The sequence below is a fragment of the Lycium barbarum genome, chromosome 10 (genome assembly GCF_019175385.1).
Source record: "Lycium barbarum isolate Lr01 chromosome 10, ASM1917538v2, whole genome shotgun sequence".
Lineage (NCBI taxonomy): Eukaryota > Viridiplantae > Streptophyta > Magnoliopsida > Solanales > Solanaceae > Lycium > Lycium barbarum.
Window position 1 is genome coordinate 7,856,358 of NC_083346.1, and position 14,941 is coordinate 7,871,298.

At 34.9% G+C, this 14,941-nt stretch overlaps 2 protein-coding genes across 2 annotated transcripts; both read right to left on the reverse strand.

Annotated features, from left to right (window-relative positions):
- Positions 1-438: 438 nt before the first annotated feature.
- On the reverse strand, positions 439-771 carry LOC132612677 (uncharacterized). Its single transcript, XM_060326790.1, has one exon. It carries the CDS (start codon positions 769-771, stop codon positions 439-441), a length of 333 nt encoding a protein of 110 aa, XP_060182773.1.
- Positions 772-8,806: 8,035 nt separating this feature from the next.
- Positions 8,807-14,733, reverse strand: LOC132613917 (thioredoxin-like 3-2, chloroplastic). The gene is made up of 5 exons (XM_060328212.1): positions 14,406-14,733; positions 10,936-11,010; positions 10,765-10,831; positions 9,381-9,398; positions 8,807-9,263 (listed from the first exon to the last, which is right to left on the reverse strand). Exons 1-5 carry the CDS (start codon positions 14,702-14,704, stop codon positions 9,159-9,161), a joined length of 564 nt encoding a protein of 187 aa, XP_060184195.1. The 5' UTR covers positions 14,705-14,733; the 3' UTR covers positions 8,807-9,158.
- Between the last annotated feature and the right edge of the window lie 208 nt (positions 14,734-14,941).

The following is a 14,941-nucleotide window of genomic DNA, read 5'->3' on the forward strand; positions in this document are numbered from 1 at the left end:
GTTATGTATTTAGAAGATACTTTTCTTTCTTTTGTTATTGCTGCAACAGGAAAAAAAATACAAATATTTTCGTTGGAGCAATGAAGAGCTAATTAATATACCTTCATATGATTCAAGAACTCTTGGAAAGTATTTTTTTCTCTAGTCGCTTCTCATTATTGTGATGATTTTTAAATTGTGCCTCACAATCAACCATTCTTTCCTTTTCTAGGACCTCGCGAGGCACAATTTAAAGGAAAGAGTCGTTGATCGCGAGGCACAATTTAAAGATCATTAAAATAATGAGAAGCAACTGGAGAAAGAATACTTTCCAAGAGTTCTTGAGTCATATGAAGGGATCTTAATTAGGCTCTTCATTGCTCCAACGAAAATATTTGAATTTTTTTCCCGTTGCAGCAATACCAAAAAAAAAAAATATCTTCTAAATACATAACCGCATCATTTGCATTTTGTCCCTATAACCATAAATGTGAAGGGCAACATGTTCCTTTTTTCCCTTTCTAGGATCTCTCTAACGGGCCCGTATGCAGCTGCCACACAGAGATTCTTAAGGTCACTTCTGAAATATCCATCTGTCATACTTGCAACTAAATCCAGATCAACATCTGGAGCCAAGTTTTCTTTTGCGAGTATCTCTTTTAGAAATTTTGTTCTGTTTAGAGCATCTGGTAAATTGACCATCAACCTGCGTGGCAGTCGCATTATAACAGCCTCGTCAAGGTCGAATGGCCTGTTTGTTGCTGCAAGTACCAGAGCTCGTTCAGTATCCATTGTGTGCAACCCATCCTAATTCACCATGAAGTCATTTTTCATTCTGCTCATCGCCTCATGTTCTCCTGGATTTTCCCTTCGTCCCAACATACTATCAACTTCATCAACAAAAACAACAATTACCCATGCTAGAATAGGTAATCAGTAGATAAAGAAGTTACATATAGTGTAATTTTGTAGTCCTGTCTTAAAGTTCAAATGAGCAGGGGTGTAATATTTTCAGCTGGTTGAATGAAAACTTTTACTTTCGACAAAAAAAGAACTATGAAGGGGAATAATTATATAAACCAGTGCAGTTCTATACCATAGACTGCTGAAACGAGCAGAATAAAAGATGAAACACATTCTAGAATTAGAATAAAATGTGGGAGTGATTGAAAACTTAACAAATTCACCAAGTGAGTGAACTCATCACGAATATCAATGAATTTGAGAATCTAAATGAAGACCGGTACCTCTCTACTCTAGGATACTCAACTTTGGAAGAAATCAAGATTAACCTACTTTGATTTTATTTCAATCTATTTAATGTCAAGATATTTCTTTATGTATTGCAAACCGAGTACAACATTGGTCCAAACCAAAATGAGAAAGAAACAAAATTGCCAAATCTTTCTAACATTTCATCAAACAGGTAAGGGACATCTTAATTCTAAATTATCAAATCTTGGTAATTTCTAATAGTTCTTAGCAAGCAATAATTTTTGTATAATCGACGAAGATGACGAGAACATAAGTTAAGGACGTTAATCAATTAAAACACTATAGGAACAAGAAAGAAAATAAAAGCTTGTGAACTTTTACCATATCTTGTGAGGAGCAATGACAAGGTAGACTACAAATTTCCTCAAAATTCATAGCTTTATGAGTTGGTAATAGTGTAGAAGAGCTGGAGCAATGATTTCTGTTCCCAGAAGTTCTAGGTTGTTTTAATAGAAGGAAAATTAAGTTTTTGAAGTCTCGCTTCAACTGATAGTGGAAGACGATCGGGCGGAGAAAACTTGGAAAATGTAGGTCATCTTTTAAAGACTTGTTAAGCGAGACAAAAATTAAAGACCAGACCACGCGTCATTTCATGAATCACAAATCACTAGGTTTCCTTCTAAAAACCGAATAAAATACAAATATTTCTTGGATTTGGGAAAACTAAGCACACCATTTTTAGGGCGCACACGTTTTTTTTTTTTTTTTTATGAATAAGGTAACATTAAGGGAGTATCCGATTTGGGACCGATATTCTAGTTGCAGTCGAAGTTAAAATTGTTTTGCAAATACAACCGCTTTGGAATCACTTTAGATATAGGGGATTGAATTTGCAAAAATCTGTGTCTAAAGTTTTGCAAACTTCTGGCATTATTTGTCTAAAGTGAAAGAAGATTAACTTCTATAGAAATTAGAGCATGATCTAATTGAAAATTAAGCGTATAGTTGATTATGTCATAAAGAATCTTATATACATGCCCCAATCATTCCTCAAGGAGTATGTGCATCAAAAAGATCTTTCATAGTGTGTCTAATTTTGAAATTGATTTCATGCATTAGACTAATAACGGAAATAAATAAATGCAATAGCTAAATGATGATGGAAAATATCAGTCACCATAAACTTTGCGTTTGTGGATGGAATTTCCCGAGAAGAATTAGAACGACAGATCCACCCTTCTGGCAGTACGAAATAAATGATTACTTGAATCGAGGTTTTAAGCATAAAGACTTCATACTAGAGAATCGACCACAATAAAATTACCTTTTGGGGAGGAGGTATGTTTGATATTCAAAAATTGTTCAACAATAGCTAGAAGAGTAGGAAATATTGAGGTGAACCAAAAAAAGTTTAGGCAGAGTTGGATTTAAGCATTGTCCAAGTAAATGGCACGTAATATGAGGAGTAGTTATGAATCCTTTAGACCATCCCCATGGGGGTGCTGAAGGAAGAGCCCCAAATGGTAGGAAAAATAATAATCCCTTGGGGTTATCCTATACTTGAAAGAAGAACTGGAAAAAAAAATCAATATAATGAAAATTTGATTCTTCGTTATCGTGATAAATAGGAGAGAAACCCGTATAATTTACTCCAAGTTTAAGCACTTAAAGGATGTGATAATGGCTTTTGTATGGTTCTTCTATTTCACCTATTATTCACCCAGACATTTCTAAACAACAAATTCAGTATTTATACCAAATTATATTATCTTATCATAATTAAGTAATACACTAAGTTGAAAATACATATTAATTAATTATAATTATGATATAAAATATACTTTCTCCGTTCCAAAAAGATTGTCTTAGTTTGGAGCATAATGACAACTAATGTTTGGTATGAATTTGAACATACAATTTTTTTTAAAATATATTTAGAAACTACATAAAAAGTATTATGAGTAGCAATATTTACAATTCAAAATATTTGAAAAGATTATGATAAAAAAAAATATTTTGTGACTGGTCAAATAGCAACTAAGATAATCTTTTTCACGACCAAGGGAGTATATAAAACTCATATGCCCTTTTTCTTTTAAACTATTACATTCTACCATCTTATATAACTGTGGATATATAAACATCACCATTTTAAGAAAAATTAATTACCAACTGTAGAACTCCATCTGGATTTTAAAAATAATATATCTAATAATCTTGAAATGTTTGAGACGAGTATTTGTTTTTAAAGAATACCAAATTAGTTTTAAGTATTCATATATGTAGGAAAAACCTATAACCTGTAATCTTTCCTAAAATATTTAAAAATCACAGATTCAAAACATATACATCTATATAGTACTTATTAAATAAAGGTTATTTAATACTATCAAGCCGAAATTTAAAAAAAAAGGTTAATCACCAATTTTAATATTTTTACTTATACCTAGTATTAACTTATAGGGAAAAGGGCCTGATTTACCGCTCTACTTTAGGAAAAGGTTTATATTTACCCCCGTTATACTATCAACTCATTTATACCCCTACCGTTACAATAGTTGAAACATTTACCCCTATTTTTAACCCCTTGTCCCTGATAGTATAACGGGAGGGTAAATATGAACCTTTTGCCAAAGTAGAGGGGTAAATCAGGCCCTTTTCCCTTTGATTGCCGATTCTTCTATTTTTAGATAACGTTGCAGGTTTCCTAACTAGTTTTGATTTGCTAAAAGAACAATATACACAATAATTTTATGCAAAAGTAAGACATTGCTTCATCCAAAAGAAGGTTTTACAATGAACATATTATAACAACAATTTATCCAAACGAGGGCATTACATTGCATTCATTCAAACAAAGGCATTTAAAACAACTTCATGATAATATTTTTCAAGTTACACCAAAAACATAAATACTAGTCTCATAAGGGCAATCACTTCATCATTGGAGCTGTAATGACAACCACGAAAAGTGTCAATGAAACTATAGTTACCATCCACATCTTTGTTACTTTGTCATCCAAAGTTGACCCATTTATGTTTTTGGTGTAACTTGAAAAATAATATCATGAAGTTGTTTTAAATGTCTTTGTTTGGATGAATATAATGTAATGCCCTCGTTTGGATAAATTGTTGTTATAATATTAATGCCCTCATTTGGATAAATTGTTGTTATAATATGTCCATTGTAAAACATTCTTTTGGATGAATCAATGTCTTACTTTTGCATAAAATTATTGTGTATATTGTTCTTTTAGCAAATCAGAACTAGTTAGGAAACCTGCAACGTTATCTAAAAATAGAAGAATCGGCAATCAAAGGGAAAAGGGCCTGATTTACCCCTCTACTTTGGGAAAAGGTTCATATTTACCCCCCGTTATACTATCAGGGACAGGGGGTTAAAAATAGGGGCAAATGTTTCAACTATTGTAACGGTAGGAGCAAATTTGTGCCGAAAGTATAACGGGGGATAAATGTAGACTATTTCCAATAGTAGAGGAGTAAATCAGGCCCTTTTCCCTAACTTATAAACACCGAATGGGATCAAGATGTTCTTAACTGAACTAACATCCCACCACTTTCTTCAGCAATTATCATTCTACAAAGTCACCTCCATTTTATATTTGTGCACATATTTTGACCAACTAACCTTATCCATCAAGTTTGATTCGTTCCAGTTTTATTAACCGCCAGCTAGACCGCACCATGAGCGTCGAATTGTACCAGTGGCCAATTTGCACGATTGTACTTCATACGGTTTAATTTTTGCCCTTCGCTTAAAAAGATAATCGAAAATATCTTAAAGTTCTGAGTTCAAAATTTAGTAGAATAAAAAATAATAATAATTTCGCAAGAAACCTATGCCTATTTTGACCAAGTTACATAGAACCTATGCCGGAGACGGCAGAATTTGCCTTAAGGCATAACTAAAAATTTGCCGGCTCCAGTAGACTTTGATTTATAAGGTAGACTCTTTGCAAAAGCCTTATCTTGCGATTTTTTTTTTGACTGAGCGGAGATTTGAACCCAAAACCTCGAAGTATTTTCAGCCACCTTTTTAAGCAACAAAAACAACAACATACCCAGTTGAATCCCACAATGTGGGGTCTGGGAAGGATAAGTGTACGCAGACCTTACCCCCACCTTGGAAGGTAGGGAGGCTGTCACCGAAACTCAAAAGAAAATAAGGGAAAACAAGGGGAAAAAGTCAGATACGGACAAGCACATCAAAGGAACGCGAAAATGAGAAATAACAAGAGCAAGGAATTCATGATAAAACAACATAGATAGACAAGACCCAACACATAGAAGCAGGGTAATAATACTCCTAAAACGGGAAAGAAATCCTCTCGGCTCCCCACTAGTCCTCTACCCAAATACTCAACCTCCACCCCCTCCTATCACCGGTCATGTCCTCGGTAAGTTGAAGTAGCGTCATATCCTGCCGAATCACCTCTTCCTAGGCCATTTTTAGCCTACCTCTTATTCTCTTCAGGCCCACCACTGTCATCCTCTCACACCTCCTCACTGACGCATCAACGCATTGCCGATGTATATGTCCGAACCATCTCAACCTCCCTTCCCGCATCTTATCCACCACCGGAGTCACACCCACCTTGTCCCGAATCACTTCATTCCGAATCCTACCTCTCCTGGTATACCCGCACATCCATCTCAGCATCCGCATCTCTGCTACCTTCATCTTCTGTACATGAGCTTTCTTAACTGGCCAGCATTCCGTCCCATACAACATAGTCGGTCTAACCACTGCTTTGTAGAACTTTCCCTTTAGTATAGGCGGCACCTTTTTATCACACAACACCCCCGATGCGAGCTTCCATTTCATCCATCCCGCTCCAATACGATGTGTGACATCATCGTCAATCTCGTCATTTCCTTGGATGATCAACCCTAGGTACTTGAAACTTTCTTTCTTCGAGATGACCTGAGTGTCTAGCTGCACGTCCTCGTTCTCGACCTGACTCCCAGCACTAAACTTGCACTCTAAGTAGGGGTGTTCAAATGAGACCGAAAAACCGATCCAAACCGGTAAACCGATTCAAACCGACTTAATGAACCGAAAACTAGCTTGGTTTGATTTGATTTGGTTTTAAATTTTAAAAAACCGATTAACATTTGGTTTGGTTTGGTGTTACACCTAAAAAAACCGAATCAAACCGAATCAAACCGAATATATATATATGTATATATATCTTGCATATTAATTAAAAAAATTATGTATCTTCTTTATAATTTTGGTTCATTTCAAGTCCAATACTAATTCAAATAATTAGAAAGAAAAGTGTAACAATTTTCTTGGGTGATGTTCTTACACTATTTCCACCACATTTTTAGGGGAATGAAGCTAAGAGTTTTTTTTTTCCCCTTTTTCTTTTTACAAAGAGATGATGAGACAAATTTGTGTAGTATTTGCTTACATTTTCGGTTATGTCTCTGCTGCTATGAGAGGGAATAAAAACAAAATCTTTGTGCGAAACTTGAAGTCCTTAAACAAACAAAGATGTCCTTAAACAAAAATGATAGGGAATGAATGTTTTAGCATTGATGTGAATGTGATACTGCTTTCACCATAATTGTTGTATCTTATTTTCATTTTTTCACCTTACTTATATCAATTTCTTTGCATTATAAAATACTTCCTTAAAAACCGCAAAATCCGAACCAACCCGATTAAACCGACAAAACCAAAACCGATTGAATTTATACTATAATGGTTTGGTTTGGTTTGTATATTTAAAAAACTCGATTTAATTGGCTTGGTTTGGTTTTAATAAAAAACTGAGTCAAACCTGACCATGAACACCCCTAACTCTAAGTACTCTGTCTTAGTCCTGCTCAACTTGAAACCCTTCGACTTCAGGGTCTGTCGCCAAATCTCCAGTCTCGCGTTAAGCTCCGCGACTCGTCAATAAGTACAATTTCATCTGCAAACAACATGTTCCACGACACCTCTCCTTGAATGTGACTTGTCAATGCGTCCATTGCCAAAGCAAACAACAACGAGCTAAGAGCAGACCCCTGGTGCAAGCCCATCGTGACTGGGAAGTGTTCACAGTCATCTTCAACCGTCCTCACCCGGGTCTTGGCTCCATCATACATGTCCTTAATCACTCTAATATAGACTTCAGGAAAGCAAAAATTAAAGACCAACAATTTGAGGGCCAAAAATTAAAGACCACCCCAAAAGAAGAACAATCCGAGCAAACAAATGGTTAAGGGGAGTCTTGTGTAATCAATTCGACACAACAGAGATCGGTATATTCTTCTTTTCTGTCCATTTTGTTGGACGTAGGGCTGTTCAAAACCGAACCGCTACCGATAACCCAACCGCAAAATTGGCTTATTGGCTTAATGGCAGTGCGTTATCGGATCAGCGGTTGGGGAATGGATTAAAATTTTATAGTTATCGGCTTATCGGTGCGGGGGCGGATTACTCAATTTTCTTTTTGGGTAAACCGTTAATTCGTTAAGAATTTGTCATATTTATATTCTTAGCCCTAACAAATAAAATATGTATTGTGATTGTAATTTGTAAACCTAAAGCTAAAGCCTCAACCTAAAATATGTATCTCTATTTCTGTTAATTGTGAAACCTGATTGTTTTCTATCAAGTAGTTCATTTCCCTGTTTCTTGTTTGCCTATATTGTAGTTTGCTAATTTTCTTGGAAAACTGTTGCTACTTGCTACGGCATTTTTACTAATATTGAATCTAACATTTCAATCTTCTTGGTTATATTCCTATCCCCCCCCCCCCCCCCCCCCCCCCTTTTTTTTTTGGAGGATATCAATATCTTCTTTATAACCTATAAGGTAAAAGTATTACATTTTGACTCAATTTAAAGGCAGGTAATTTTCTTGACTACATGTGATTTTATCATTCATTTTTCTCTTAGATTTAACCGATACACCGCCCGATAACCGTCCGATAATTGCTAATCCAATACCGAACCAACCGATATCTTATAGGTTGGCTAGCGGATTAGCACTTTTAAAAGTCGATAACCGTTAAGCCGAACCGTTAAGCGTAATTATCCGTCCAATCCGCCCGATAAGCAGCCCTAGTTGGACGCATTCTTTTTAGAAAATATTCTATTTGGACACTACTATTTTAACTATACCTAATTATTTAAAAAAATTACATGTTTAGTCACTACGAAATAACTTCAGATACAGCTGATCAAAGAGGAGCTGCTAAACAGAGATTAATAACAGCCGCAAATACAACTAGTCATAGTATGGCACTTAGTTCTATTAATAGTGTAGCACTTCATTCTGATGTAGTTTCTTCTTCGCCACTTTCTCATCTTTTGCGTACTGCTGACACACTGGGTTCAGGCCAGCCACCGGCCAAATATGGCAAACATGCCTGAACTTCAGCCATATATAACTTCAGACACTTTGTCAAAACTAACTTCAGAACTTCAAACGCCACATGTTTGAAGTTGTTCCAAAGTAGATATACCTGTTTCGGCCTTAACTTAGACAGTGGCACTAAATTTGGGTATCTCTGCTGTCTGCACTTCCCCCTGATGGACCTACCCAGTACGAATCGGGGTTAATCGAGCCCGCTAGATATCGGATACTAGACGGTTAAACATCTAAAATAAAACTTTCAATATCAAACAACTGTTCCAGTTTACAATCAAATTCAAAATGATGCTCACAGAATAATTAGTACAGAAACAGTTACAATATAATGGACATTTTGCACTTGACCAACTTCTTATATCCCCGGAGCTGTTTTCAAGAAATGTACAGGATACAGGAAAAGAAATAAACACCTTCCTCTTTGAATGTTTGGAAAAAAATAAATAAATCAATCTCTGTGTATAGTTACCCTTTCAAAAGTATATCTGAAGTGAAAGAATTTCTTGAATGGCATCTTCAGAACTTGTATAAAACTGGAAAAATGGATTCTCAAAGTATAGGATATGCCTTCAGGTCACAAATTATCTTGATTTTCAATCATATCGCGGACCTCACTAACAACTACATATGCTTTGTGGCCTCCAATTATTTCCGCCTGTTTCTTTCCATCCCTCCATAACTGCAGAAAAGTCACATTTTCACCATGTTTGACCATGAAAATAGTAAAAGCAATAGAAGCTAAAACGTATAAGACCAAAATTAGGTGTCGAGAAGCTAAACAGATAGAGTTTGTTACCTGTATAGTCGGCATTTTCTGTTTAGGTTTTGACGCCACACATATTTGGACACATGAAAAAGGTAGAATTTAACATCGTTAAATGGATACCAATAAAGTCGAACCACAATATTGCACTTAACTAATAAAATAACTCCAATGATTCAACAGTACTACTTTCTACGTATGGAAAGAAAAAAAAAGCATTTTATTAATGAAAAGGAGTGTTTCAAGAAGCACACTTATTTAGCAAGTAAAGGATGTGTGCATTGTATGGCTGCTGCATGCTAGCTGTACATATGAAATTTATGTTTATTGTGGGGGTGGAAAAATCATCTCTCCTGCTCCCTGCCAGATGGCCCGAAAGTAAAAGGCCTAGTTAAATGATCTAGGGGTAAACCTATCATCCATCTTATTTCTAACTTCAGAAATCATGTGCATGTCCAACATTTTCTAAACACACTTCATCAACTTTCAGATACAAACCACGCCCCATCATCCTATTTATGATTCTCTAGCCACTGTCTGCATACTACTGATTCACCAAAAAAATATTGCATCTACATAGTGCATGTTACCTATGTACCTCCACTGTAATTATAATCTACTTTCAGAAATGTGAGTTAGGTTAGGTATTAGACCTAACAGATAGCATTAGGGGTGTCGAATGGGCGAGTCAAAATGGGCTGAGTTAATAAATGGGAGGGTTAATGACCTGCTCAAAAGCTACTTGGACTAAAAAGTGGGTCATAACCCAACCTGCCCAATTCTTACTAAGTTTTAATTTCTTTGTTTGTTCTTTTATAATTGTTTAAGTACCTAATAAAACTATTATTTTCTTTATTATGGCTATATATTATATGAGTATAGACATATCAAACAAACAAACAAAAACCTTTTGAAAATATTCTTACAGGGTTTCTATGGGTCGATTTGGGCTACATATCAACCCAATTTTTAGATGGGTTGAAATGGGTTGGGCTAAAATAGACCGAGTTAATAAATGGGCGGGTCAAATGACTGCCCAAACTTAAGCGAGTTGGGCTAGTCATGTTTTCATGGGCTAACTTTGCCACCCCTAATTATAGCAATTACATCCAGCTTCGGCATCTAACTCAACCAAAAGTAGATCCTCCCCCCGCCCCCAAACACCAAAAAAAATAAAATGTAGCAAGTATCCGTTGGATTAAGGAAAAAGTACTATAGGATTGGTTTACCTACAATCATTGACAAGTTCAGAAATAAATAAGAATTGTTATGTTTTCATTAGAGAAAATGCTGCAAAGGCGCTAGTTACAAAGATGGTGTTTATAAGTTTTACAGGTTTTGCAGTTAATAATCAGTTAATCACATAGCAAAAAAGACATTAAGCATATGGAAGATGTTTGGAGTAAGAAACCCTTACAGTTATTCCTGCCCGAACCACAAGCTTGTGTGGAACATTATTGACATCAACAGAGTGAAAGCGTGTTCTGAGAACCAATAGAAGTGCAAAGAAAGTAGATACTTTAGGCCTAGATAAAGCTTTTTTTATTGCGAAGTGCTATATCTGAAGGAAAATGCAAGAGAGCACAACCTTGGGAAGTAGTCAGCAGCCAATTTTTCCAATTTTGGTTTCAAGTATATGCATTTGCGGCACCAGCTTGCCTTCCTGTAGATTCAAATATATTTATACATCAACTAAATACCAAATTCTTTCTCGATAATATTTCATATATAGTATATAAAATAACCTTTTCCAGCAGAATACGTAATACAGCAGCTATATGTGTTTATTTTTATTTCATAAGAAAACCCTATGCCACATACATATTTTAGACAATGGTTTTTCAATCTTTTGCAGGGCCATAAAAGTGACTCTTCAAGGTTTTCAAAGATGCATCAGTAGAAAAAGCTTATGTTTCTGTCTCCTATAAGTAAAAAAAGTATATTCATGGAAAAACACCTTCCAATTCTATGACTCCAAAGTTGTTTTACATGGGAAACGATAAGAGACTGAATATGACAATTTAAACTATTCACTTCTAACCGGCTATGCTCGCGGTAGACAGGGCATAATGAAAAAAGTAAGTAGGAATAGGATAAATCTGGAACATGGTACCAGCTTAAGCTTGCATATTTTGGTGTATCTGGTTAGAAAGGAACAGGAGATGTTTTCAGGGGGTGTCAACACCTTTAGATCTTTTGAAAGCAAGGTGTATTGCCAATTTGTTTAGTTGGACCAAATTGGTCCCTGTAGGTAATGCAGATCAACTTTTGGATTTTACTAGCTCATTAGTTCTGGCTTAGATATTTGTTGTACAGCCAGCCAGTCTTCTTTTTGTAAGCTCAAATGCTATATCTTGTAATTATTGCATCTTCTTGATGCCTTTGATTAATACCACTTCATCCAAAAAAAAAAAAAAAAAAGTAAGTAGGAAAACAACAACTTTCTTTCTCTCTTCCTTATGAGTATACATGAACATTATGCTTCATAATTATTGAAGGTGAAAGGTCAAAAAGGAGTTCTCCTTTGCCTCAATTTCATGGGCAAAAAATGCTAGAATAAAACATAAGGCTTTAGAATGTTAAGTGATCGTGTTAGAATGTTAGAGCTATATATTAGAACAGTGTTACTAAAAGCAAAAAGCGCAAAAAAGCTCTAAGGTCAGTTGGGGCTTTAGCGCTTAAAGCGTGGGCTTTAATGAAAAAAGGCGCAATGGTGAAAAAATACAAATATATATATGTTTAGTCCAAGACTAATGATAATAAGCATGAACAACAAATATATGGACAACGAAATTGTAAAAACATTACGATAAATTGAAATAGAGAGGCTCATTATCAAGGAAAAGTATGTCTTAGAGCCTTGTTGATGACACTAAAGCGCAAATAAAGCGAGGCGAAGCGCTCAACATGTTTTGAGCCGCGCTTCAGGGCTTAAGCACGCCTTTGACAACACTGTATTAGAAGCGTTGAAGTTTTTTAAGTTAGATACTTAGATATTGTTCTATATTGAGCAAATATCACATCTCTTGTATTTGATGACCATAGTGTATTTTGTATTCATCAAGTCATCACTATATCACATTTCTCTCTAATATCAATTTTTTTTTCTGTTATTATTCCAACCAGTATTTTGGTCATTCTTTCGGCTGTTGTTCATTTATCCAAAAACTTTTCCAGTGAGATTGCAGTGGTCATGACTTCTTCAGTGAGATGCTGGTGACCATAACGTTTTGAATAGGCTTCCAGGAACTGAGGTAATCACGCAATTTTCTGGTGATTGTTTATATTCGCGTGTTTTGAGAATAAGAAAACTCCCCAATCTTAAGTTTGAGGGTGCGTTTTAAATGTCAAGTGACTAGTATTAGGATGTTAGAGTGAGAACATAAGAAGTGCAACTTTTTAAGTTAGATATTGCCCTACATTGGAGAAGTATCATATGTATCTTCTTTTTAACACGTTCAATAGGTCTATCTTGTATTCATTAAATGACTAAACCATCAATATATCTCTTCTATTATTTTCTCAAAAGTTTCATCTTGGGCAAATGTTTATCTATGGCATTAAAGCACATCGAAGAAAGGTTTGATGACTTGGAGATGGATAGATAAGAGTAACAACATCTGTTGGAGAAAGAAGTTAATTTTCCATAGATCATAGCTAACATTGAATGTTATATACAGAAGCAAATCCAAAAGACTGTAAGCTCAACCACAAGATATCGACATGAACTTCAGCCTTTTCTATCTTTTAGGTCATGGGAAAAACGATCCACTAGGAAACAGGAGCCTTAATCCAAACAAATAAAAGAGTAAATGTTGTGCATCCAGATACAGGACGTCTAGATTAAAAATCAAATGACTTCCTAGGAAGGAACATCAGTATTAAATTTCAAGCATGTAACCTTTACAAGAAACTCTTTCATCTGCATAGGATAGCTAGCATATAAAACATTATACGAACTAAGACACCAACAAAATGCATAATTGAGCCCTGTCATTGCATGCCATCTCTCACTAATTGGTATTTTCCTATGTGCTTTCTAGATGTTAGCACTTTGGAGAGTATCAATTTGTGTTTGGCTAATCAATTTAAAAAGCACTTTTGCCAATCAGAATTTGTGCTTGGGCAAAGTCGCGAAAGCGCTTACGCGGGAAAAAGTTACTTTTTTCAGCTTCCGAAAGGCAACTTCTATTCTCAAAAACACTTATTTTTTTCCTAAACGCGTCAAATACTTAAATTTCTCTAAAATAAGCACTTTTGGCTTCCAAGAAGCTTGGCCAAACAGGCTATTAGCTGACTTATACTTGAGCCATTCAAAGTAACCACTCATTTTATCAATATAACATGGTAAAAAAACAAAATAAACACATCATTTCCACAGTGCCAGCACCAAATTAAAATTGCATCAAACCCAAAATAACCTGCAAGCAATTGCTTTGGTACAGAAGAATGAAGATAACTCAAAAATTATAAACAAGAAAAAAAAAATTTGCAAACCCCTTTTCTGTATATCCAATTTGAAGATGACCCTTTTGATTCTTTAATACATTCCAACAAGAAAAAAACATTCTTGATCTACTTTTTCTAATTGCTTTGGTACAAAAGGCAACTGAAAAATTAAAAACCAACAAAAAAAATTAAAATTAAAATTAAAAATTAAAAAAACACCCTTTTCTCTAAATCCAATTTCTTTAATCTATTCCAACAAGAAAAAAACATTCTTGATCTACTTTTTCTAATTGCTTTGGTACAAAAGGCAACTGAAAAATTAAAAACCAACAAAAAAAATTAAAATTAAAAATTAAAAAAACACCCTTTTCTCTAAATCCAATTTCTTTAATCTATTCCAACAAGAAAAAAACGTTCTTGACCTACTTTTTCTACACATTAATAGCAAAATAGGGAAACCAGAAAAAAAAAAAACTTTTGCAAAAACCCCTTTTCTCTAAATCCAATTTAAAAATGACCCTTTTGATTTTTTTAATATATTCCAACAAGGAAAAAAAAATCGGACCAACTTTTTTCATATACATGTATATCAAGGACGAATAAACGTACCATAAAATTACAACAGATTCATCAAGTTGTTGTGCATCAGCAATGACCCGATCAAATTCGGGTTCACTACAAACGGGTTGAAGTTGAACTGAAGCAGGTGAATCATCATTAAGATTTTCTTGATTTTCCAAAATCTCAGCTCTTACTCTAAAGTCCAAGTGAATTTTTGAACAATTTAAAGAAATTGGGGGTAAAAGTAGCAATCTTGGAACTTTGAGGGTTGAAATGGAAGATGGGTTTGATTTTCTTGGGTGTAATTGTTGTTGAATAACAGGAGAGAATTTTGTAGAGCTAGACATTACATTACAGTGTATAGAGGTGTGGTGGAATAATGGTGTAGCTGTAAAAAGGGTAGAAGAGTAAAGCACGTGATTTGCACGTGCAACGTTTGGCGGCTCTTGTATTAGTGGCTGTTGTATTAATTAGCAGGCATACGACAGCTAATAAGATATTTAAAAATAATATAAGAGAGATATTTACGATCACACAAATATCTAAGGCTTATTTTGCATCACATATTTTAATAGTTTTCTTTT